This window comes from Callionymus lyra, chromosome 5 (genome assembly GCF_982586985.1).
Source record: "Callionymus lyra chromosome 5, fCalLyr1.hap1.1, whole genome shotgun sequence".
Lineage (NCBI taxonomy): Eukaryota > Metazoa > Chordata > Actinopteri > Syngnathiformes > Callionymidae > Callionymus > Callionymus lyra.
This window is the reverse complement of record NC_141822.1, coordinates 9,048,329-9,074,598: the sequence shown is the minus strand read 5'-3', so window position 1 is coordinate 9,074,598 and position 26,270 is coordinate 9,048,329. Positions and strand designations below refer to the sequence as shown.

The window sequence follows — 26,270 nt, the reverse complement described above, 5'->3', positions numbered from 1 at the left end:
ATTTTCACTCCTCCTGCCAGCCCTCGACCGTCTCAACTTGCAAAAACTCGGCTGCCTTTACATCAGACACTATATCGACCAATATGCAATTTTTTCCACTTATTAGTCAGACTTCAACCCTGCAGAGCTGAATTCATCTACTGCTCCACTTTTACTGTGGGGCAGTAAAATAGAAATACAAATCTATATTTATTAAATAAATCAATATTTCAACATTATTATCAGTTCTTTTTATTGCCACGAACCGTTGTTTTGTTTGTAAAATATCAAACAGGAAACGCAGACCTCAGCCAAGCAGCTCATGTCCACCTGTTTTCACCTGATATTATTTTTACCACATTTATCTTAACTTCATAGTCAAACTGCTTTAAAAAGGCCTGTGAAAAGCTTCTTACAGAATAAACACAATACAAATAAAAAATAAGCTTTTTTTTTTTATTCTAGTAGAAGAACTCACATTTCTCTTGGATATTTTATTTTATTTATCACTACCCTCAGTTGGAGCTGCTTTCCTTCAGTATTTTTTGTTTTTTTACTGATACAACTCAAAGTAATAGACATAAATGACAAGGACTCGTTTCATAAAATGTGTGTCTACAAAAGTCCATTTTTACAATATCAAAAATGTGCCTTAATTCAGGTTAATTTTCTTATTATTTGTTTAATAAACTAAATTTTTTATCAAAGTTAGTTATCTCTACAAACAGACTTTTTTTCAATTAAAAAATGTGTACAATCCAGTGTAACATTATAATAACAAAAATTAATAATTATATTTGAAATTCTCATTAAGAATCCAACATTGTAGTGAGAATAGTGTAGAATATGTGTTTTTCTCTGTGTATATAAGCTTTGGCAGGAAGCATTGGTACAACTCGGTTGTTGTTCTACATCCATCCAACAATGTGTCTCTCACCAACACATTCTGCTGCAGGTCCATGATGGTCCACGTTGTTCCTTGAGGGCCTCGCAGGAAGATGTTCGTCCCCTCGATGCCAACGCGAAGCGACACGTTTCTGAAGATGTTATCATGAAGAGATGATCGTATGTAAAGAAAAAACAAACTCGTGGCTGAATCTAAGGTTTTACCGGAGGCTGGAGCTCTCCGGGATGTTGATGATGTGAAGCTCGGCGGCTCCAGGCTTCTGTTGCGGCGAAGAGCAGGACTTGAACGGAGACGAGGTGAGGATCTCCAAGAAGCGCTTCTCTACGAAGTCTTCATTCTTTAGTCTGCACTCTTGAGACCCGGGAGTTGTTCCTATAAATATTTATACTGCGTTAATACCATTCCCTGTACTTGTACTCGAACATCTACGCACAGGCTGGAGCCTGAGATCGTGACGACACCGACCACGAGCCGTGATGTAACATCCATGGTCGTGTATTTTTACCCTCGGACTGAATCTCACCGTTCGGACTCACTTTAAGCTATATTTAGGTTCAAATCACAGCTGACACGGATCTACGCATGAAGAATTGATGAGTCGTTTCCAGAGCTAATGGGTATATTTTTCCAAGAGCTACTGTATGGTGGAAATCATGATATTATTCCAAATCTGAGAGTAAAATGTTGGGATTTTATCGTGACTTCAAAGTGTTGATGAAAATAAGTCTTGGCCTTTTAATTTGGATAAGAACTGAATGCATTCTCAAGATTCATGAAGCAGTGTCATTATTTTTAGGGGCCACTAGATGGTGTTTTACTCTAGTAGAAGAACTCACATTTCTCCGATCCTTAAAATACTTTCAGGATCAATTTTAAAATTCTGGTTACTGTTCCAATGAAACATTACATTAATTTTAAACTGATGGCGCCACCTAATGACCACTAAACAACATGGCACTGCTTCATGAAGCTTCATCAGCACATCACTGGATATAAATGACATCTGTCAAACGTCGATACATTTTCATGTTGATATCGTGAACTATAAAGATACAAGTGATAAAGATGAGATAAGGAACAGAGATTACCGATGTCAAAAATGATAGAGAGACTTCCAATAACAGCAAAACTGGAAAAAGTAAAGGAATTTGAATTTGGGAGTTAAGAACCGTTAGAGAAAGTTTAGTAAATAAATAATTTATTCCGCCCACGGCCAAGAGTGCTAAAATATTGTGTGACACTCCGGATATAAAGTATTCCCCCCTTTTTTTATTTTGACGATTTTCGGATTTACTTTATGCTGTAAGAAAACAGATCAGGTTGAAGATTTGCCAAAGTAGAAATATATACATTTTGTTCAATGTGTGATGTCATTTGTCTTTTTTTTTTTATTTATCTTCTATTCTAACAAAGTATTGAAATTGGTATCGGAAAATAAGTATAGTTCGATAAATGGAAGCAAAGTGAAGGTATCAGTATCAGTAGAGTTGTCGAAAATGTTTGAATGATACCCAGGTCTAAATATAATACTATGGAAAAAAATCTTAGTTTGAAATAAAGAAGTCATATTAAGTGCTGACAAGCAGGTGATACACAGCGTCACGCAATAAAGTTTTTAAATATGTTTATAATATTGTAAAGAATAATAGTTCAAACATTTTCATTCCATATATACACATCCATGTATGAGGATAAATGGAGACTCAATCTTAATTTGAGTTCAAAGAGAAAAGGAGTTAAAAGTAGTGGTGTGCTGACAAAGCTTCATGAAGCAGTCATGTTGTTTAGTGGTCAGAAGGTGGCTCCATTGCTTCAAAAATTATGTTATGTTTCATTAGAACAGTTATTTAAAACAAAGGAAAATAGCACAGGCCTCTATCTAGTAAATTATATTTTTGACCTGAAAAAATGCCAAAAATATGAGAAAATAACATTCTGTTCTTTACAACCTGAGCTATAGTATTGCTGAAATACATAAATCTCACCATATCCTGTTTCTCTCTGGCTAAATATTTACATTAACACTGCAGATTAGAAGAAACTAAACATAACCCCCCCTTATATCAGGGGAGTCCAATTAGGTTTTCGAGGAGGGTCACGTTTCATGAAATCAAACAAGCTGGATTTATCTCAGTCAGAACTTTATCATCTTTAACCATTTCAAGAGAAAATTGAGAACTTCTTTTCATGGACAGAAAAATAAAGTGACAGAAAAAAGTGTTTTTGACTAGCACTTGACACTTTAGCAGCTTTAATTTGTGTTGTTTTTTATTCGACTCACAAGAGCTTGTGTCCTATTTATATGATTAAACATCCACAGACTGATACACTTCACAATGGAGGCTATGGGCTGCATAAAACTGTTAAAGGGTTGGCAATTTTGACCAGCTTTTTTTATTAACTGGAATTATGGTTTGGAATTAACACAGAAACTGAAAAAAAAATAAGTATTTTCTTTTATTATTTGATTGTTTAGTCATTTCCTGGTGGAATATATGACATTTTGTGTTCCTTTTCTTTTCATCTCAAGGACACGGGAAAGTGAAATGATTTCTACAATGTAATAAAAGCACTGGTTGCCAGATTCTATTGTAACTCAACCGTTCAATTGTGATCAAAGGGATCAAGTATTTTGCACTGAACACACTTCCTCGCGGTGTATTGGCCCATCATGCTGTTCCACACAAGATACTCTTTGTCAGAAAGAAAGAAAGAAAAAAAAGCCCAGAGACATTTCTGTGCAGTTTCTTACCGCCCACCTGTTTAAAAGCCCACTTTCTTTTGACGTATTCGACAAGTTCCAGCATCTAACGGCAGTGTTTACCTCCTTATAGCGATAAGAACCCGACGCTCTCTTCCCTCAACTGAAACTGTTTCCTTCAACTGAGAAAAATCTCGAAAAATGATGTCACAACACGATCTGGAGCTTGTAATCCATGCGTTTGTGTCGTTTAGACTATTGTAAGAGTTTATTTTGGTGTCTAAACAAGAAGGAACTGTCTGGCCAAATTCTGCAGCCAGAATTCTGAACCGTTCTAGTAGGAAAACTCACATTTCTCTGAGATATCGGAACAAGGACTTGTCCTGAAAAAGTTGCCCAAACTATTATTTCGTCCAAGAATTTGTTAAGTAAAAGTGATATTGGGTGATTATAAATGTTTTTTTTTGTGTGTAAAGGAAACTGATAAGTGAGGTAAATACTTTCAGTTTTTCAGCCACTTTGCTCACCCAGCAGTAGAGAACAACACTGAAGATATAAATTATTAAAACAAAAAGTTATCAGTATATTTAATTTAAAAATGAAATTGAATCTTTTTGTTTTATCAGACTAATATTGACTATTTTGGGCATTTAAAATTATTTAAAGAAAATGATCATCTCTGTAAATGTATATTTTATGTATATAATATACATAAAAGTATATAAAATAAATAATCATTAATCTATAAATAGACTATTTAATAGCTGCTAATTACTACACAACAATTGTGATTTTCACTAATCTTTCATCAAGGGCTTAGCTGTATATTGAAAAAAATATATTGGTAAAAAAAAAAGGATATTAGTATTGAAAAAAAGAACATTAATTAAATAGAAAATGAAAGTCAAAATCGATAAATCCGAGCCAAAAGTTTAAGTTAGACTATAAGGGAGAATAGCAAAACAGTCCCCAGCGAATGAACTATGAGTGACTCACAGTGCGAAGCAGAAACTTCGAACACAACCAGACTCAGTGTTATTTTTACATACAAAGTATTTTTCAGCAAATACATTTTCTTTCAGTCAATATTTATGACAAACTTTTAATCAGCTTTCAAGTTTCTCTCAACTTTTTTCATCTGTAGGGCAGGGAAAGTAGGGGAAGGGTAAGGGGCGGGGCTTGTACTGGATCTGTATCCCCCTAGTGTCCCAATAACGTAACTACAATTTCATAAATTCTTTATTTCGCAATTGCTATTTGTTTAGAAAACTAGACAGTGGCTTTCAAAATAAACCAATAGTAGTATATATAAACCAATAGTTACAGAAAATATAATAAAAATGATATTAACGTCAAATTTTTTATTTTTTTGCTTGAACGCTCACCTTCTGTCCCGATGTAGTGAAGGGCCGCCAGGTTCCTGATGGTGGTGAACGAAGTCACGCCTCCGAACTTCCGAGTCGCCCACTTCACCAGATCCTCGTCGTTATGGGGGAAGTCGCCGTGTTTGTGGATTTTACTCGGCGGCTCGTTGAAGAATTCAACTCTGGACTCGTTGTGAATCTACAAAGTAACACGTTGTTAGTAACTTTAAAAATATATATATATATATTATTATTTCATTATAAAGTAAAATAATTTTGAAGAAGATTTAGCAGTTCCTGTAAATGTCACACAGATTTGAGAAAACAGTGTCAAAATGAGACATTTTTTTAATTTAGGTTCAATTTCTAAAAAAAAAAAAAAGATCAGTACACCAAAGTAAAACGTTTTCTTATATTAAATTAAGGTATTTCTTGGTATTTCTACTGATCTTGAGGTTAAGGATCAAGAAGCTCTACTTCTTATAAATAAGCTCTACTAAAAGTACATATTGGACATATCTTAGTCTGTATATTTCATTATTTTTGCCTTCGTGTTTATAGTTTATTTTGCATTTGTTAGTGGTTGTATATTGTAGATTTTATCTGTGCCTTTAAATTGAAACGTAACACTGCCATCTAGGGGAGGTGGGTGGTCTCCTCGCAGGGATCAGCATGCATTGTGGGAGTTGTTGGATCACTTTGAATGAGCGTTGACTTAATTTTAACTCTGTCGAGCTCAGGCAGGGATTTAAACGTTCTTCGGTTTGACATGTGTGGGATTAAAAAAAGAGAGTCCTACCTCTGTGGAAGGTTTAAATACATGATGCAAACATCAGTGTTTTTTTCTATTCGCTGCCTTCCAACATATATCATACGGATACATATTTCCTCGCACTCAATGGAAATCAAATATTTCATCTGTCTCATTGTCGACTCTGTCTCTACCTCCGCAGACTCTCCCTCTATTCTCTGTTAAAAAGAAATGTTTATTATGGTTCAGTGTCCACGAGCCTGGTTGCACAATCCCGTCGGAGCCAAGGTCTTTCCTTCGCTTCCTGAGCGGGGCCAGGAAATGGGACCTTTTTTAGCTTTTGTGCGTCACTGCAGCAGGCAGGAATCTGGCTCCAAACACGGTATAAATATATACATCCACGCCATCGACTAGACACTGCTGTTTCCTCGTCTGGGGCCCGATGGGAAATAATGGAGTTTACATTCAGAGTCGCTTGAATGATAAGCCTGGGGGAGATAAGAGGGCTGTGTTGGAGGACCTCTCAATGAAAATGTATGAAGAGGTATTAACAAAGCCTTTTTTTTTTCTTTATCTCTGGTGAGTTTGTGTTCCTTTTCTTTCCTTCTTGAGTGGAAAGAAAAGAGCAAAATAAGGGTCTCAAACCAGACTGAAAGCGAGGACTGTAAAAGCTTAATGTTTGAGAACAGGTGGAGATTATTTGATGCTTGAAATGGAACATTTACACCAACAAGGTTCGATTAATAACCAGTTACTTTATAGCAAACATGTCAAACTCAAGGCATCTTGATTCTCGTTTCTGAAACAGCTTTTTCTTTTCTTGCTCATAAAAGATTTAACTTAATATATATATATATATTTTCATTTAAAACTATTTTAAGTATCCATGAAAAAAATGCTTCATGTATTATGGCCCACTGGATGGTTTGATCTAAGTCAAAGTACATAGAAAATACTAGTCAATACAGTTATAAAGATAGTCAGTGTTAAGGCTAAGATAATTTACGGAACAATTATACTACTAACAACAATTAAAACTAAATAAAATATCACATTGTGTCCATCTTTGGAAAATATTCATTTAGTTTTTGGTAAAACCTGCTCAAAAATGATGACCCCCATGTGTTTTTGTGTATGACTAACCCTGTTCTCAATAGTACTGGGTCTATTAAAAACAGCCTTCAAATGATGGTGAAATGTAAACTAAATAAATAATAATAACAATATAAGGCAGTAAGTAAAGATAGTACAAAGTGCATCAATTACCTTTTGTCATTTGAAAAACGTTTGACTAGCAAGATTTCTTAAGTAAAAACGCAAATAAAAAGGTATGGGAGACACTGGACATGTTGGACGAGGTCAGAGAAGAAGATATAACCAATGAGGTTCACAGTACTTCAAGTGTACTGCGATGTTAGGACTATGACTCATAGCTGGAGGCTTTCTGGTTCCAGCTAGCGGTGATCTTCTTTGTTTCAGAGTAGACTGTACTTGTGTGTTTAATGAGGTTGAATTAATATTGTGAAACAGAGGGTTCCAAACACAATGTGTATTTATTAACCAGAAATGAATCTGATTACAATACTATCTTTTAATTGTCATTCAATTCATCCTATCAATCCTTTGTTTGTCTTCCATCAAACCCATTAGACATTTCCTCTCTTTCGACATCAGTTTTACTCTGTTAAATTGTGGACATCAATAATCTATGTTTATTACCGTAGCTAAACCACTGGCATCTTTATTGATCAACCACATGAACATGACTCTTCTTTGGTTTGAAGCGACCCATCAGGCGGGCCATATAAAATGACTTGACAGGCTGGATTTGGCCCCCGGGCCTTGAGTCTTAAAAGTCTTAAGTTGTGAGTATGTTGTGTATATTGGCAAGAATCTGTTGATAAGATACGTATCACAATACAGGTGCAACAATAAGATATATTGTGATACCGTAGTAACAAGTATATATGTGTAGTATTGTCGAGTACTTGACTCTGGTGTTGCAGTATTTACAGACCACATGACTCTTGATGAAGTGGTAACTGCTTTCATTGGTTTTCAAACCAAAATATGTCCAAACATCAGCTTTAAAAGATGCTTAAGTGGACTGTATCCTCTCGTCCTTAGTCATGGCCGCGATCTCTCTGTATTTATTGTTCATTTAGCTGCAGAGAACGTAACGGCTGCTGCCATCTAGAGGCCGGAAGTTTAATTGCAACACAAAAATCAACTAACAACATGAATATTCGCACAGTAAGTGCAAATCAAATATTTGATCTCATATAAATATCAATTATACACACACATTATTGAATTAAAAAAAACATAAGATAAAATGATAACATTTTAATTCAAAGTTGTAAACAATGCTGTTGAACATTGAAACAGTATTGTAGAAAAAAGTTGTTGCGATCTATCGGTGTATCGCGAAGGCACTTTCATACTCGACATTACACAGGATGAGGAAGACAGGAAAAAAAAAAGAAAACAAGGCCCAGGAGACTTGGGTCGGACTGCATTTGTTTTTCTTCCTTCGTTTGCATCAATATTTAAAATGCTGTCAGCGATCTGGCACTAATTAAACATGGACTGGATCTGTGAAAAGCAGCAAACAGTTTACCATTTAATTTAGTTTGAAAACACTTTCTGTACTTCTACGTTGCCCATTTTACTTCCATCTTAAGCTACATTGAACTTTTGCTCATCATTAAAAATATAAGCTTCCACGTCGTGTATGTTGGAGTTGCAAATTAAACGTACGCTCACTTCATCCTGCACTCTCTAACATCACTCGCTGTTTACGAAAACGACTGCGAGACAAGTTTTTTTTTCTTCTGCTTCCCTCGACTGCGTTAAACACCCACTGTAGCTTCTTCGCTGCCTTAAAGAGCTGCCATTGTGACACTGAGCCAAGCTGTCACAATGATGGCGCACTTTGTTCAGATGGCGAACAGATGCTGTTTTCTTTAGTATGCAATCAGCAGTAAAACACAATTATCCCCCAGTGATTCTGCTCATCTACCCCCAAAAAACATCCTGTAGTCAGAGGCGACGCTGTGCAGAGCAAGAGTTACAGGATGTGGTGTCAGTGCTGTGTCAGCAGAACTCAACTGTTGACAGCTCTGGACATTGTTTTCGTGGTCAGAAGCTGTTATTACTTATTTAAGGTCGGTCAACGAAATGTGGTCACTTACATCTGAAAATTAATTTGAACCCTTCAACGTAGTCTCCTGATATATTTAATAGTATTTGTTGTACTCATTTTAGGGCAGAAAGATCAGGAAATAATAGGTAAGAACTTCTTAAATCATACCTAAGACAACCTTATTTAAATGTATTAGTAAATACAATTTTTACTGTTTCACCAAAGTTGTTATTCATATCTTCAGAATTTTCTTTTAAAGGGTTTTATGAACCTGAGGCTTTGTTTTTTATACTAAGATAAGATTAGATTTTCAATATGTGGCAGTATTTTACGGGCCACATAAAATGCCTTGGAGGGCCAGATTTGGCCCCCAGCCTTGAGTTTGATGGTCTAAAAAGTGTATTCTTGTGTGTATTGGCAAGAATCTGGCGATACCATACCTATCACGTTGCAGGGGCGAAAACATGATATATAGTGTTACTGTAGGAACAAGGATATATGTGTAGTATTGTCGAGTACTTGACTCTGGTGTTGCAGAATTGACAGACCACATGACTCTTGATGAAGTCGTAACTGCTTTCATTTGTTTTAAACCAAAATATCTCCAAACATCAGCTTTAAAAGCTGCTAGAGTCCACTGTATCCTCTCGTCCTCAGCCATGGCCGATCTCTCTGGATTTATTGTTTGTTAAGCTGCAGAGAACTTTATTTAAATGTATTTACTACACTTTTTTCAGTTTCACAGTTTTTCATATCATATCTAAAATTATATTTTAAATGGTTATAAGAATAAGTGCTTTTTTTTTTACTAAAATAAGATTACATTTTCTACTATTTAGCAGTTTTTCCAACATTCCAAAAGAAAACATGCAACACAACTTAATTTTTTACATTTATGAGATGGTTAGTGCTCTAATATAACAGATATAAGCATCATCTAGATCAGGGGGTCCCCAACCCTTATTTCACCCCAGACCCCTATAAGGTTTGGCATTACAGTCACGAATGAAAACAGTAAAAATAAGGGTTTGTGTTTCAATAATTTCAACATAAAACATGTTTTTTTTAATGTAAATTACTCTTACTGTCATAAGACAGTAATAATCAATAAGTAAATAATTGGTTTCCTTCCCTAAGATAAAGGACAGAGATTATGGATTTCAAAAATAAGAGGTAAAAGAAAAAAAAAACACATTCAGGTCTCAAAGAATGGAAAGACGATCCAAATCAGACTCCGATTAAAAACTCCAGTTCTGACATCATCCTTCTGCAGGTTTGCATCACAATCGTGTATTTTATTATGTGTAAATTTTCCAATCTTGCGTTAGTATCGACTGTATCTGAGAGGTTTTTATTTCTTTGTCTGTCTCTGTATCGCTGCTACATCATGAAAACCAACTCTTTTTAACTTTTTTTTTTTTTCCTGTCAATTCATTTCCTAGTTTACCCTCATTGTATAAGACTTGAAGGCATTTGTGTGCGGGAGGAAAACTCCTCCAGATATGTCAGCGTAAGCTGACAGACTGTTTCACGCTTGTGAGAGTTTAATCGTCAACTCGAGACAAAAAGGAAGTGAAACAGCTTGAAAGCGTCAAAAGAAAGTTGATAACATGTTGGCCTGCCAGCAGTCCGAGCTTAAATATCCCTCGTTCAGCATTTTTTTTTTTTTTTTAGATAAGTTAAAGAAAACATTCCCACATTGATCAGGTTACTTTAGGGGTTTATCGTAGAATAAACTCAGGTAACAACTGCTGGGATGTCTCAGTAGGGCTATGAGCTCATTCAAAGCTGGACATCTTAAATGTTAATTTTGTAAAAACAAGATGAATGAGCATAAAAACACTCTAAACGGGGGTTAAAGTGGGAGAATACAGCAAGTGACTCACGTAGATGTTGCTACCGCTGCTGAGTTTCAAAGCGCAGTAGCTGCCGTTGGACAGGGAGATAATGAAGTTCACTGGTGTGGAGCTTGTCATGTTGATGGAAAACATCACCGAGTCCTGAAACAGAACAAAATGATTGTTTAGAGCATGAAAAGAAGTCAAGAAATCATCTTAAAGGCAACACAAGAAACCAGCAAAATGTATATATTAAGAGTTTGGTTTATCAATGTTATTATTGCATTGTGATCTAGAAGGAGCATTGAGACATTGCATACCTCCCCCAAGTCATTTCACATGACGGCAGACAACAAAATTAATCAAACTAGTTTCTTGGCCAAGAATAAACTTGAGCCACTCGCTTGAAAATGATAGCACATAGCTTTGGTCTGTGAAGCTTCAGTTTCCATACAGTTTGTACGAATATATCTACTATTTAATATGTTGTCAAATCAACAATTATAATTTTGTAAATAGGAGTATGAATTCAGAAAAAACATTTATTTTCGTATTTTATAGAAAAGTTTCCTTTTTTTGTGGGGGGCTAGATCGAACGGAAAAAAGGATGCTTGTCGCTTGGACGACTGCAACGATAAGCCGAATAATCGTGATCGCATTGACTATATGAAAGTGACAATGGATAATTGAGTGATCAACGTTGTCGTTTATTTTTTTGGTTTTCTTTTCTCTCAAAAATGCAGCTGCACCCAAGGTAGTTTGCTATTTAGCATGTTAGCTATTTAGCCTATTAGCCGTTTACGTAAACAAAAACAATGTATTTCTAGGATTGATTTTTCACGGTTTTATTAGATTTAAATAAGCTTGATGTCAAGATGTGTGCATTTGAAATAACCAGTTTTTTAATTCAGTTCCTTGTTTTTCCCATTAAAAATGATACATCAAAAACAAATGTCTGTATTTTTACTCAGAACATACCTTTAACTAACCTACTGATGGTTGTAAAATAGTAATTGGTAACTAATGGATTATCAAAATAATCCTTTGTGGCAGCCCTAAAAAGTGAATGATCATTACTAATACTAATTACTAATTATACTAGAATACCATAAACATTGTTTCACTTTTGTAGAATTTAATTCTAAACAGAAAATATTGTCAACTTTTGACGGAAGTTCTGATTTTCAGTTTAACTGCTGTGTGTAGAAGAACAGAAAGAAAAAAATATGTTCTTCACTCTACTTTAAACTACCAACTTTAAACTGACTAAGTGCTATCGCAGATATAAAGCCTACATTGTAATAGCATTAGCGTAGCTAAGGGACACTAGTATTTAGTCTCTCTTAGCTGAAACACTAAGGCGCTAACAGAGACCACTTACTTATGTAGGTTTATTGTGATGCTAGCTATTGAGCACACGGAAATGTTTTTAAAAGGCAGAAGATTTAACAATGTTTATGAAGCAGAGAATGCTCAAATAAAGCTACAAACACAGTATGAAAAGGGCCTAAAGTCTATGATTCCTCCCAGCTTAGAAGACACATTAATATAAATGTAAATTATCTTTTGCTTCCTGATGAAAAAGGTGCAGCAAACAATATAGTTTAACGTTCCAAAAACATTGTTGTGAACACCAGCATGTAATTCCATATGGAAGCGTGTTTGTTCTTTGGGAAAAGGTTGGCAGTGAAATGCATTTGCAGGTTGAAAGCTTGGCCTGATTAGAAAGAGCGAGAAATCTAGAGCCACAAGAAAAAAAAAATGATCCGCTCACTCAGTCCAACCCTCCATATGGGTGCGAGTTCACTGCCTAAAGAGCTTCGTCGGTGAATGTGCCTCAGTCAGAAAGTTGGAGTTCGGAGTAAGTGTTATAGATCACCTCAGACTGAAAACATATTGTGTTTGCAGAGTCAAATGAATATTTGATGACTCCATATGTCTGTTTGTTAACTTCTTATGCTATTCTTTTTTTTACTAAACTAGTTTGGATGACGGAAAAGATGTAAAAAGCCTGCAAAAATAACAGATTTTCACTTTTAAACATGTCTTTTATTGTGCTATAAATGCTCTTAAAGTTACTCATATTACTTCCCTAGACACTCCATATTTACTTTCTCTCTGTTGGCACCTGGAAGAAATTAGTACAGATAATTGCTGGGTTTTGTTTTTAAAGGTTCCCTCATAAAACTATGGATAAAAAAACTTCGCCATTAATTTAAAAAAATTTGTCGTGCTGTACTGACGTCTCAAATGTCCCCAATGTGGGAAGAAACAAGGTATTATCGTCGTCAATGTAGCCCCAAAATAATGCTGCAATAAAATATCAAATACAATCTGTAACAATTGAAACACTGTGTTCATCTTTGTATGCTTTTCTTTCCTTTGATCCATGTTCTTTATACTTGCACTTTGTCATCCCTCCGTTTCTTTAATCATTGGTGTAAAAGGAAGTAGAAAAGTTTTACAAACCTTTTAAAGGTTTCAACGGAGTCATTCTATTAAAGGAGGTCATGACTCAGGTATAGGCCACAATATCAATGGTCTCAATGCATAAAGAAAAATGATGAACTAACTAAGAACGAAGTTGTTCTCAAAGGTTTCCAAGATGAAATGTTTGATTTTATTTCATGGCTTGTGTGTGTGTGTGTGTGTGTGTGTGGCCTTCATTGCAATTGATGAAAAAGCCAAAAGCAGATGAATTCAGTCCTGGAGGCGAGGACTGATTCTCTACCTGGAGTTTGCTTCGCTAACCCTTGACCCTGGTGAGGCCAAAGTAGTGAGCCTCACGTGGATCCTTTAAGTGTCTAGCATGAAGTGAAGAATACATTCATATTGAAGAGAGTCATGCAACGATAAATGGTTTAGCAAGAAAACTGGAACTACTTCCTTTATGCTTCAATTTTGAGTTACTGTTTGAGAAAAGCAATAAGTTCTAGCAAGTGCAACACACATTAGCCTCAAGTCAGAAAATCCAGGATTGTTTTGTGACGTTTTTTCAACTAGTGTGTTGATGTAAGTGTGTCTTAAATAGATGTTGGACTCTATTGTATCATCAGTGTCTGTTTGTACAAAACTCTCTTTTCATTGAAATATTGACATTATAAAAGTATCTTAAGCCCCGCCCACTGAAAACACTTTGTTTGTTTTTTAACCACACCGACTCTGCTGTGATTGGTCAAGCATCAAGGTTTGTCACCGGGCGTCATCAATCCCTGAAGTGTCCACCTCCAAGGGACTCGTTGTATAAACAAAAGGGCTTGATTACAGCTGGCTGGAGGAGGAGTGAAGCCATTATTACATCATAATGGACTCTCGTAACCTCTCGTTCGCCCAAATTCTAGACGAACTTTAAGTAAAAGTAAAAGAAAGTAAAAAGTTCAAAACATGGTCATGACGAGGGACTTACTGCATCTTGGAGAGTAAGATTTAAAATTTGAAACATATGAGGAAGTCAGGGAAGTTTTCACATCAGTCGCTCTTTAATTTTTTTAAATCCTGTTCTTAGGATTAAAACTTACAAAGGCCAAAAAGATTCTTCGGCAAACACAACAGAATCAGATTGAAAGAAGTCTCTGTGTAAAGTTTGGACTTTAATGCCGTCAGCGCAGCGATCCACTGACTCCTGATTTCTTCATTTTTTAAATAACTCCGGAGCTGTCACAAACAAATACAGCGAAAGCTTTTCACATTATGTGTCAAAGGAGGCGAGTAAACACAGGAAATCACAAGTATAAAATGCCAAGTGATCACACTTCAGATTGACTGAGTGGATGAGACACGCTCGAGGCGTCGAGTTTAAAAATAGGCTTTCTCTGAAAAGGTTTGTTTTCAGATTTTTCTCATATCACGACTTGACAAACACTTTTTTTTTTTTTTTTTTTTTCGTTTTGCTACTCACAAATGTCAACGTGTATACCTGCAGCAAAAGTGGTGCCAATCACAGACGCTTGTCTATAAGAAGACTGACATGCTATTGAGAACACTTCTATTTTTACAATGTCATGGAGTGTGAATGGTTTTAACCACCAATCACTCCTGTAATAATCTCGACAACTGTTGTTTTATTTAAGAGCAGCAGAGTTTCACATTCTGTCTCTCTCTCGTGTGTTGTTGCTAAGTTTTTTTTTGAAGGTTAGGCCTTGTGGGAGGCGAGACATTGAATCCCGAATATTTCCTTCATTTTCTTGTTACCTGATGTTTCAGGCTCACGATCCAAGAGAATTGTGATGAGCTCAGGCCTGAGATATGGAAATTCTGCGAGTCGCGTTGAACAAATGAGGTCTAAGGAGACCACTGACAATCTGCCTTCCAGCTAATCACTAAAAATTGGCTCAGACAAACTTTTACAGACAGATGGATCTTCCATCAGATACACAAACACACACGTCTGTAGTTAGGACAGTGTAAACATTGAAAAATGCTTTCCATCTTCCCATCTGAAAAAAAATGAAATGCTGTCACTAATGATAAAGTTTCGTGAGACATTGAGAACATATAAGAATATACAAATACACTATATTTTTCACCATACTATTTTATTTTTTATTACAGATGTTTTTTGGTTTATTAATTTTTAAGTAACTGTGTGCAATTAGATTTTTTTTTATATATTTGACATGCAAATATTCACAGTTTTATTATTATTATGTTTGTGTTACAATCAAACGTCAGCGGTTATTACATCCTCCGCAGCTAAAAGAACAGTGAAATCCCACAAGATCCCGGCGATGACTGAGGACAAGGGGATACATTAGACTCCAGCACTTTCTTAAGATATTGTTTGGACATATTTTAGGTTTTCAGTTGTATTAATTAAACTAAAAGAGAGTCAAACTATCAGAAGATGTCACTAACATATCCCTATAATTGTTTGAAATATCAGCTTTAGAACCTCGCAGTGCGAGACTTAATTTACACCTACACTTATGAGGCTAGTTGACAACACCTGCTGATCCGGAATAGAAAGTGTGCGATAGAAATCTGAGACTGTGATATTTTTTTCTCAAAGTTCAACTAATGTTAAAACCCAACTCTCCGGACTCGCATGTTTCAAATGTTGAATCTTCTCTCTCCAAGACGCAGTAAGTCTCTCATCATGACCATGTTTTGAACTTATTACTTTATAATGTTCGTCTGAAATCTGGGCAAACGAGAGGTTACGGAAGCGGAGTCTATTACGACGTAACAATGGCTTCACTCTTCCTCCTGCCAGCTGTAATCATGCCCCACTTTGTTTATACAACGAGTCCCTTTGAGGTGGAGACTTCATGGATTGATGATGTGCGGTGTTAAACCTCAATGCTTGACCAATCACAGCACAGTGGGTGTGGTTATGGTAAACAAGAAGATGTTATCACTCACAATGTAAACTCGGATGTGGACGCGACGCTGTCCACGCTTGAGGAACCGAGCAAACACAATGAAAAGATTTCATATCAAAGGTGAAGATAGAAGAAAGTCAATCGCAGACCGAGTCCTTATCTGCTCCGGACTGTCTGTTTAGACCTGATCCCCTTGCTCGTAAACACACGAAAAAAAACAAAAACCAAGTGTCTTAAGCTCTCGCCAATTCGTCGAGTCAGATTGGAAACTGCAAACCCCCCCCCCCCCCTCCCTTTCGTTGTCCTTAAATTTTTCTTATCTCACTCTCCCCATCCTTTTGTTTTTCACTCTTAGATTTACAGCCTGCCAGAGAGAGTTGACTCTCACAGTTTGACTTTACAGTGAATTATAGAGGGAGCGTCGGGGGTCTGCGGGGACCCGGAGAAAAAGGGGGCGGGGGAGGAGCCGCATTCACAATTGATGTCACACTCCCGCTCTGGTAGTCGCGGTCCTGGCACTCGTCCGAGACAAGACCAGCGGAGCCAACTCGTGTTCGGGTAAAGGGAGCCAAGAGAATAACTGGAAACTGCATCAGGCCTTTTAGGGGGGGGGGGGGGGGGGGGCGGAGAAAAACAAGTGTATCTCGAAGGAACAAAAAGTATAAAAGGTTTGATTGGGGTCGAAGCCGACATGATTCAGGGTTCAGAAGGAAGAAAGAAAGTCAGCTACAGGGGAGTGGAGACGCCGATGAGACAATGAGCCTCATTAGAAATGATTCTCAGGAACGCATCACCGGGTTATCTTTTAAAGCAGAACAATGGGCTCTATGGGAAATGACATTCATTCATTTATTGTGGTGAACTTGTAACAATGCACAGCTCACTCATAACTCGGGCTTTTGTTATTCCAATATTGTCTTTTGCTGACAAACCGCGGAGCGCGAGCCGTCAGACGGGGGGAATTTTTGACATTGTTTCACCTCGTCTTTTCGTCCACCCTCTTTGTTCCTGCCAATATCCTCGTCTGCCTCCCTTTCCTCTCGCCCAACGCTCCCCCAATTATTAACTGTCGACCATCAGTTACTACGATGCAGACTTTTGTCACAATGTTATTGATCCTACAACATTTTGGATTATTATTACTTTTATATTTTGTCACTGTACTGGCAATTTACTATTGAAGCACCCAGGTTTTTTTGGAACACAAAAATTCCTTCAAACATTTTCAGGATCTATATATCCAAAATATAAACGTCTAATTAAATGTAACTATTTTTATTTTAATGTTTATTAAGATGTAATGTATAACTGCATTAAAATATGCATTCTAGTAGTAGCTTTTGATTTCCTTTTTTGTTTTACTTAAAAAACTTAAAAAAGAAAAAACTCTTTGGTTGAGGGCATTGAATTTATTTATATATACTTTTACCTCAACAAATATCTCTGGTTTGAAATGTCTTTATTTCCATTTACATTGCACTGAAATGTCAACTAAAATTTATTTTTAATTTATTTTAATAATCCTACACAATAACATTATGTTTCTACACAAATGCTGAAACCATAAGGAATTCAAAACTCATTATTTCTGAAAGAATTGACATCGTTTTTAAATTTTATGGACAAAATCTTATTTTTGTTCATTTAAAAATGAAAAACCTTTCGTAAGTTAAAATGTTAAAATGTGTTAAATGTTAAATCCCTATGAAAGTCATCAGTCTTCAATTCTAAAAAGCAAGTTTCTTTCTGAAAGAATTAATAAGATGTTAACTTTTTCGATTAGTAGCTGCTGTAGAAGTCTTTTGATGACATTACCTTGCTCTCAACAGAATGGGTGTATTGTTGTGACATCACAACATGATGTTGTAAATGAGGGCCATAGCAATAAGCTTATCTTATGATACGATCATATATTCACTCGCGCGATGATTTGATGGAATATATTTTTGATACACTTGCATAATTTTCGGAAGGATTGTAGGCGACGCAGAATTTTAGTGAAATGTTTAGTGGGTTTCTTTTGGTTAAATTAATAGAACTAAAAGTAAAAATATTTCCAAATATCAGCTTTAAAAGCTGCTGGAGTCGACTGTATCCTCTCGTCCTCAGTAGTAGCGAGTAGCAAGTACGTAATGACTGCTGCCATGTAGCGGCTGAGAGTTTAATCGCAACAAAAAATGAAAAAACAATGTAAATATTTTATAGAATAAACCATGAAAGAAAATGATACAAATACAATACTATTAAACCCTCCCAGGATTTATTATAATTATTCTTTTTAATAAAAAATCGAAACAGTGCTGTTGAATATTGATACAGTAATGTGAAAAATATTGATACACGGTATATCGATCTCACAACTTGAGCAAATCATGACCCTAAATGTTGCTTATAGGTCAAAGTTTAAGGGGGAAAAAAGTAGAATGGATCAAAAGCAAAAATATAATATCCTTAGCTGTCTAATTCTCCAGCAACCACTGCCCTCAAGTTGTTTTGTTCATCTAAATATAAAACATAAGCTCTCGGAAAGTAAAAGCGGATAATTAAACAACGTACAACCAACGATTTCCTGACTTCATATAAAAAGTCATTAAGCAGATGCTTAATTCAAGGCTCCTTTCGTGATCCTTTACTCAACTTGGCTCATTCCACAAACACAAATGTCAGCCAGTTTGTCTCCTGGCCTCTCACGACTCCCACCACTCAACGATTAATTCACTCCTCGTGATATTAATAGCGGCGACCTGCTCTCTTGTTTCAACGCACAGCCTTGAAGGGATCTACGGTCGCTATCGGCGCCCCATGTGTGATGACCGCTCGTAAAAGTCGAACGCCCCCAACCCCCCCGCTGTCACGATCAGGTTCATTTGGAGTTGACGTGAAAGCTGATTGAACACTTTATCACCCCCCCACTCCCCGCCTTGATGTCACGTGCATATTTTACACCTCAATCTGTACGCTTTGTCGTCTAGTAGTTGTTCATTTCCACTAGTGTTAATCCGTTACTACACCCTTATTATTCCAGCCAAGTAATAATTCATGTTTGCTCCTGAGTTCTCCGAGGCAGTGCGAATAGATTTGCTTCATAATAAACACATAATATATTTCTCATGCCCCCCCCCCCCCGAACCACAACTCCCCAAAAACAGGCAGCCTTATCAAAATGTAGTTGTGTGCAGATCCCTTTGGCGCAGCCGCCCAGTATCACACGCATTAAAAATGCAATGGCAATGACTCACGGAAACACATTCAGCTAAACAATTTCCCCAAAAGTTCATGGTCATTTTCTTAGGCTGGATAAATTCGCTGTGCATCCTGACAACGGAAGAGGTATTTTAATCAGAGGGTAATACATTCAGGGCGTACAGGGAGGATTACTTTCTGACGCATATTTATCTTTGAAGGGAAAAGTAAATTATAAACCTTTGTTACAGTTATAAGGTTGGTGTGGAAGCATTGCTTTATCTTCTTGTTTAGGGTTTAGGATATAATAATACAAGTTTGAGATGTTTATTTATTTTTGTTTTATGTATGTTTTTAGACATGTAAAGTTAATTTAATTTCTCAAGAAAACAATCCACTGTGCTTTGAAAATGATGACAATGCTTCATGAAGCTTCATCGATACACTCCCTATCATCCTCCTTAAAAAGATTGTATCCACTTTTATCCATCTCCAACATCTAGCTTTCCTGTTTGCTGTAGATGACTTAAATAGTTTCTAGGATCAATGGAACACTTGAACTAGTGATGAAGCTTCATGAATCATCGTCCCCATTATTTAGAACCCGATAGATGGGACACTTGGCTGTAATATCCTTGGCTTTGAGTAACTATTTTAACGAAACCTCCCATTGTTGTCATGACAACCATCTATTTAACTTGAGAAATGATGACACTGGTTTATGAAGCGTCATCGATACAGTCCCTAACCTCCTCCTTCAAAATATTTATCCACCTACATCCATTTGCAACTAACTTTCTTGTTTACTTTAGATGTAGATAAAGCTTCTCAGACTGAGACACAGTGACAAAGCTTCATTAAGCATTTCCCTTGTTTCAGAACCCATTTAATGGGAACGCTTTGATAAATAATCTTTGGCTTTGAGCAACTATTTTGATGAAAGCTCCCATTGTTTTTAGCCCAATAAAACGTCTACTGAGCTTGGAACTTGATGGCACTGCTTCATGAAGCTTCATTAATACACTCCCTATCATCTACATTCAAAATTTAGATCCATCTGTATCCATCTCTAATATCTAACTTTCCTGTTTGCTGTAGATAGCTTATAGGATTAGAGATGAGACACTTGTAAGTGATTTAGTGATGAAGCTTCATGAAGCATTGTCCTAGTTTTCAAAACACACTTGATAAGACTGATTGTTCCAGACCAGAAAACCATCTATTGCGCTCGAAAAAATGATGACACTGCTTCGTGAAGCTTCATCAATACACTCCCTATCCTCTTCCTTCAAAAAGATAATCTATTTATATCCATCTTCGACATCTAAAATTCCTGTTTCCTGTTTGCTGTAGATTTAGAAATGGCTTCTAGGACTGAGACACTCAAACCAGTGTGTTGTGCCCATTTTCAGAGCCCACAACATGGCGCTCTTTACTGTATAATCTTTGGCTTTTTTCTTTTTCACCATTTGTGTTTCTTAGGAAAATATTTCCTACTACTGAGCTGAAAAAGTCATATTGTTCCATGAAGCTTCATAAACACATCACTAGTTCAAAACTTCAATCTCTGTTATGTAGGGTTTAGAACAGATGTCTAGTAAGTAAGTAAGTAATATTTACTTCTAGACCAGGGTCACAAGGTGCTTGATCAATCAAAAGCAATACACAGTTAAAAATACAAACAAATTTAAAACCAAGAAAGTCCAAGACATAAGACAGGATTCCAAGAAGATTGGGAAAAAGTCTTAAGATGCTTCTTAAAGGAGTAGACTCATACGTACTTCATGTGTAGTATTGTTTTATATTTTGTTTTATATTTTGTTTTATAATGCACAACTCTTTCGTGCACAATTGCATCTATCTTGATATCTGTACAGAAGAACAAACCAGAAAAGTTGGAAAGATATTCCATGAGCTAGATATTTGCAAGGCCACGACGAGAGCGATGTTACTTTTTTTCCTCGGTTGCCGCAGCAGTGAGCATTTCAGTGAGAAATAGCTGCAGGCGTTAAAGGATAGTGATGCCTGTGTACAGTCAGTTACAGTTATCAAGAGAACAGAAAAAAGCAGAGGGTGACTTTTTCAAGGCCTTAGATAACTGAGAAATGGACGACTTCATGGTGCGAGCAAAATGCTGAGATTGCGTTAAACCGAAAATCAGTTGCTGGTCTTTAAACATTTTTGAGAATTTACTTACTAGACCTTTACTAGATGATTTAGCAAAAACTTTAATGAAAATGTTTTATTTGATAGGAGAACTGTGCAACATACTGAAAAGTACCGGGCACTCCGGTTTCCTCCCACAGTCCAAAAACATACAGAGTTCGATTGGGAACTTAGGGAATTTGTCCATAGGTATGATTTTGTGTGTGAATGGTTGTGTGTCTTTGTGTGTCCTGAGACAGACTGGCGTCCTGTCCAGGGTGTCCCCTGCCCCTCGCCTGTAGAATCTGGGATAGACTCCAGACTATTCAATGAATTAATCCTTTAACAGGAAATACAAGTCTAAACCCATTCCATGTTATTCAGGCTAAATTGATCATTTCAGGTGTCAAAATACAGTTATTGGCTTAAAATGACGGTAAGTTTCATAAAAATAGTTGCCCAAAGATGAAACAGCAAAGAGCGCCATCTAGTGGGCCTCTAAAGATGATGACAATGCTACATGAAGCTTCATCAGCCCATCATTACTAACTACCTTCTACCTAGTATAGTTTCAAGAGCAGTTCGAGATCACTGTTTCTTTAAAAAAAACACTTTGTTATTTTAGTATATTTGTTTTTAAAGCTCTTACAGGCCACAGTAAAAGAGTGGACACGCTAGATTTGTTTTAAAGCCGGGGCCTAGAGTTTATCTAATGTTCTGTAGCTGGTTGTTGTTTTATGGCATATAAGAATTTATTTTCCACAGGCCCATAAGCAATGATTCTACAATATAATGTTTTTTTTTTTTTTTGGGGGGGGGGGGGGGGGGGTTTCCAGCATATATATAATGACTGTGACTGAAAAAAAATGTACTGATCTAGCAGCGTCACTCTAGATTAGAGCGTCGCCTTGTCGCTGCAAAAAATATCAAATCTGAGCCCCCATTTCCTTCAATGTCAAACTTTAAAGAATTGCTTCCTGAACGTAAACACTTATATTGTATTTAGCTTACAGCTTCCTGTCCCTGCGCTCAAAAACAACTTAAGGAAAAGTGCCTTTTACATAATCACAACCTAAGTAGGGGAAAAAGAAAAAATGAGTTCAATGGTTTAAGTGTCAAGAGGAGTTGAAATGTGTTGATGGGAGACAGTTGGTGGGAATTCTTATCTTATCTCTCGGGAGTCTGTTGAGGTACTAATGTGAGGGATAATGAAGACTTGTACGAAAAGCATAGGGTGATTTAATGTGGTTGTAGGAAAGATAAGAAGAGTGATGCGTTCCTGAAACTAAAAAGAATCCACATTAACCATGAATCTATACATCCAAGGTGTTTTTAAGACAAAGTGATGATAAAAATAATAAAACTGTACATTACTGAAAGTGACAAGACTTTTGATTACATTTTGCACTTACATCCAAAACACTTTTTCCATGTTAGCAATTGGGCAACAAGCTTTAGCCATAACATTTGTTAAGCATTTCTGCTTTTCCAGAACAAACAAATGTGTCTTGAAGTGATAAAAAAAAATTCAGTTTCACTCATTTTCTATTCACCCTCATGTCAACTAAGGTTTGGGATTATTTTCAGAGTAATCTGTTCCTTTTTAGAGTTATAGACAAAAATCTTTGTTCATTTTAATGTAGCTACTGGAGCCCAGTTGTCATTGTCTTCACAGTCGTCACTTAAAAATATCCAAAAACCTCCATACTGCTCTACATGAGGAACTGTTCGTGAAAAAAGGAAATAACACGATATTTTAAGATTGTTTTTAGCGGATGCTACTAGGCTAGTAGCATAAAGTTGCGCACTGACACTTGCAATGTGTTTGAATGAGGAAAGACGTCAGGAAGGAACTGATATACTGTTAACTTCTGCTACAGACAGTTTTTCCAAAACAATTCCTAATGTTTAGGCTTCAATAAAAGTCGGTGGTAACAGGTGAGCACCATGAAGACAAGTGAGCTTCAGTCGCTACATTAAAATAAACAAACATATTCGTCTATAACTCTAAAAAGAACAGATTACTAGATTAATAATCCCAACCCTCAGTCGACATGAGGGTGAGTAGAAAATGAGTGAAGTTTCAATTTAACTTTAATTCATCCTATTGCTCCCAACCAGCCACAGTAATATGTAAAACAACTATCATAAGATTTGTATGTATTTCTTGCAGTAGTTTCTGTATATGAAGTTTCTTAAATAGTTTATTATGTTAAGCCTGGCAAGTTTAATAAAAATGATGATCAAAAAAGCTTGCAAATCGGAGAAAATAACTCCAAATGCATCTTTCATTCTTTTTTTTTTTCATTTTCTTCTTTTGGAAGAAATTAAACGTTTTAATCATGCTCATAATCAATCTCAAATGAATTCACGATAACGTGTAAACATTTATCGGCCTTGACGTGAGATTGATCACCAAAATAAAGAGCCGCAAAGGTGCTCCATCTCCTCCTAGTTAAAGCAACGACAGACTTGTACTCATGGGGCTGCCAAGTGAGAATAATGTGTTTGAAAGCGAGTGAGGAATCACACTGTGCTGTGTTTAATTAAGAAATGATCACTGTTGACGCGTGTTTATGGTGTCGATGAAGTTAGATGTGGAAAAAAAAAAAGCAGTGTGAGTCGTTTGTCAATTCTCTCCGTTTGTCTTTCTGAACTCACCGCGGCGTCGTAGTTCAGTTTAAGGATGTGGACCTCCTTTTTGTCCGGAGTCAGGAAGCTGGTCCAACAGCCCGTCTGCATCTCTCTGACGTACAACCAGGATTTTTCGGACACGTCCGTGGGGCTACATGTTGGACTTGAGGCTGAAGAAAAAGAAGGAAATCATTAGAAAATGACATAAAATGTTCACAAAACCTGCTTATTTCTTACAAGAACCGTGTTAAATTAAATATATTTGAAAGTTCCTTTTTCCCGAGCCACCAAACTTTCAGAGAGTGGAGACACCATCCCACCATCTGGACCTCGCTATGACCCAAACTATCCTTCCAATTACAGAGGAATCCCTAAAGAGACGCAATGTCCAAACAAGCTAATCTACACCAAGACTCTGCCAGATGATAAAGCTCCTCAGTCCATCCAATAGAGACTCTATTATTTGAAAAATAATAACTCAAATATCGTGATCATGAACCCATGATTGGTTCTAAAGTGATTCTAAAGGATTACCAATCCGGAGCCAGGAGTATTTTTGAAGGATTGGTCACTGCAGAGCCTAAAGATCACCACCTGCTTTCTTCTTTTTCTTCAGGAACAAATGTGTGAGCGGTGTATGAATGTTTTATTTTTTAATGCCTGTAAAAAAAGGCGCTTTACTAATTACTTACTTACTTACTTTCTTACATCTTCACCCGTTGATAAAAACTATTTGATTTTAACTATTTTTTAAACAAATGATATTTTACATGCTAAAAAAGGTAACACAATTGTATCAAAAATATCAGAATTTATCAAAATAAAGGGCACAAACAATGTGTTATTATTGTTAATTAATTTGTATTAACTTAACAAAGTTCTGTGCTCTCTAGGGGCTATTTCTTATTTAACTAGTTCATATTGATTGACATTTTTATTTTAATATGATTAACGTGTTAAAAGGATAGTAAAATGTATTATTAATTAATAGAAAACAAGTGATTTTTAAAGGTAGATACAAAATAAAAATGTTTGAGACGTGTTAAGAAGGGATCCAAAAAATGTATTGAAAATATCAAGATAAATCAATATAAATGTAAATGTGTAAATGTATTGTTATTATTAAAGGGGGGGAAACTTGGCGGAGGTCTGCGCTTCCTGTGATTTAAAAAAAAGAACACTTTTATATTGTATATTTTAATGTTTTCACTCAATGAAATATTACACTTTGACCTTAAAAAAACAATTAAAAATCCCTTCACTGTGAGAAATATCTGTTAAACTCATCACAAAGTGTTAATTCTTTTTTAAGATAAAAGGACATTTAATTCTGATAAATAGTAAAAAGTTTTATTAATTTTTTTACAATAAAAGTGTGATTTCATAGGTACATAGACGTTAAAATAATATATAATATGTTGAAAGAGAGACAAGTAAAAATATAACTATTCAAAGAATGTATTTTTAAAACAAATGCTTTGAAACGGCTTCACGGACACTGATGTAACTCATTGGTCAGTCGGTCCAGCACTGCTTTATAAACTTTTTTTCTTTTTTTTTTTGACGGATGATCCCTGGACTTCTGCAGATTATCTGTCTTAAAGTGGTGGAATTAGTTATTAGTCACTGTGAAGCGTTTCTCGATGCTCTGGCGCTGGATGTGGGAATGGGACATCAGAAATGGATCTGCAGCTCCACGTTTATCAGACCTGCCAGGATAATGGGTTGCAGTCATCCATCAAGCCGGCTCACGCTGCTCTCTGCTGTTTAACCTCGGCTGCCGTGTCTCTGGAGGCTGAATTAATCTGGCTCTGCTCGTGTGGATGTGGTGGATGTATGTTGGATCAGAGCTGATGTGCAAACACTCAGGAACATGACATTCCTCACATACTTCCTTCTTCCTCAAGATGAAACCAGGGAGACAAAGGAGGAGGCCATGTGTCAGGAAACTCTCTTCTGGCTCGGATTCTATCCTTTCATGTCAATGAAGATGAAAGGATTCATATTTGGCTTCTGGCGAGTTATTTTCCTCCGTTTATTACCTTCGCTGGCTCAACAGTTGCTGGACGAGGTCGACTTTTGCCAAAAAACACGGAAAATAGCGTCACATTTTTGCTTTTTTTCTAACCTATTTTGTGAATTCAGACAGAAAAATCTAATAAAACAGAGACTCTGCTTTGACAACTTGCCTTCCAGGAACAAATCCCAGAAAAACAACTATTCCACAAAACTGAATTAACCTGACAACTAAAAACAAGCATCATAAGGTACTCACAAGTGCAACATGTTAATATTCAGAGGG

At 36.3% G+C, this 26,270-nt stretch overlaps 1 protein-coding gene across 2 annotated transcripts in view; it reads right to left on the bottom strand.

Moving 5' to 3' along the window:
• The window catches only part of eng (endoglin), a 78,326-nt gene that overhangs the window by 15,920 nt on the left and 36,136 nt on the right, over positions 1–26,270 (bottom strand). For both annotated transcript variants that reach the window (XM_087790727.1, XM_087790728.1), the window contains exons 3-7: positions 23,996–24,138; positions 10,734–10,847; positions 4,973–5,150; positions 1,090–1,258; positions 917–1,016 (exon numbers count right to left, since the gene is read on the bottom strand). In XM_087790727.1, the coding sequence (XP_087646853.1) occupies positions 917–1,016; positions 1,090–1,258; positions 4,973–5,150; positions 10,734–10,847; positions 23,996–24,138 (704 nt within the window). The remainder of the gene's footprint in view (positions 1–916; positions 1,017–1,089; positions 1,259–4,972; positions 5,151–10,733; positions 10,848–23,995; positions 24,139–26,270) is intronic.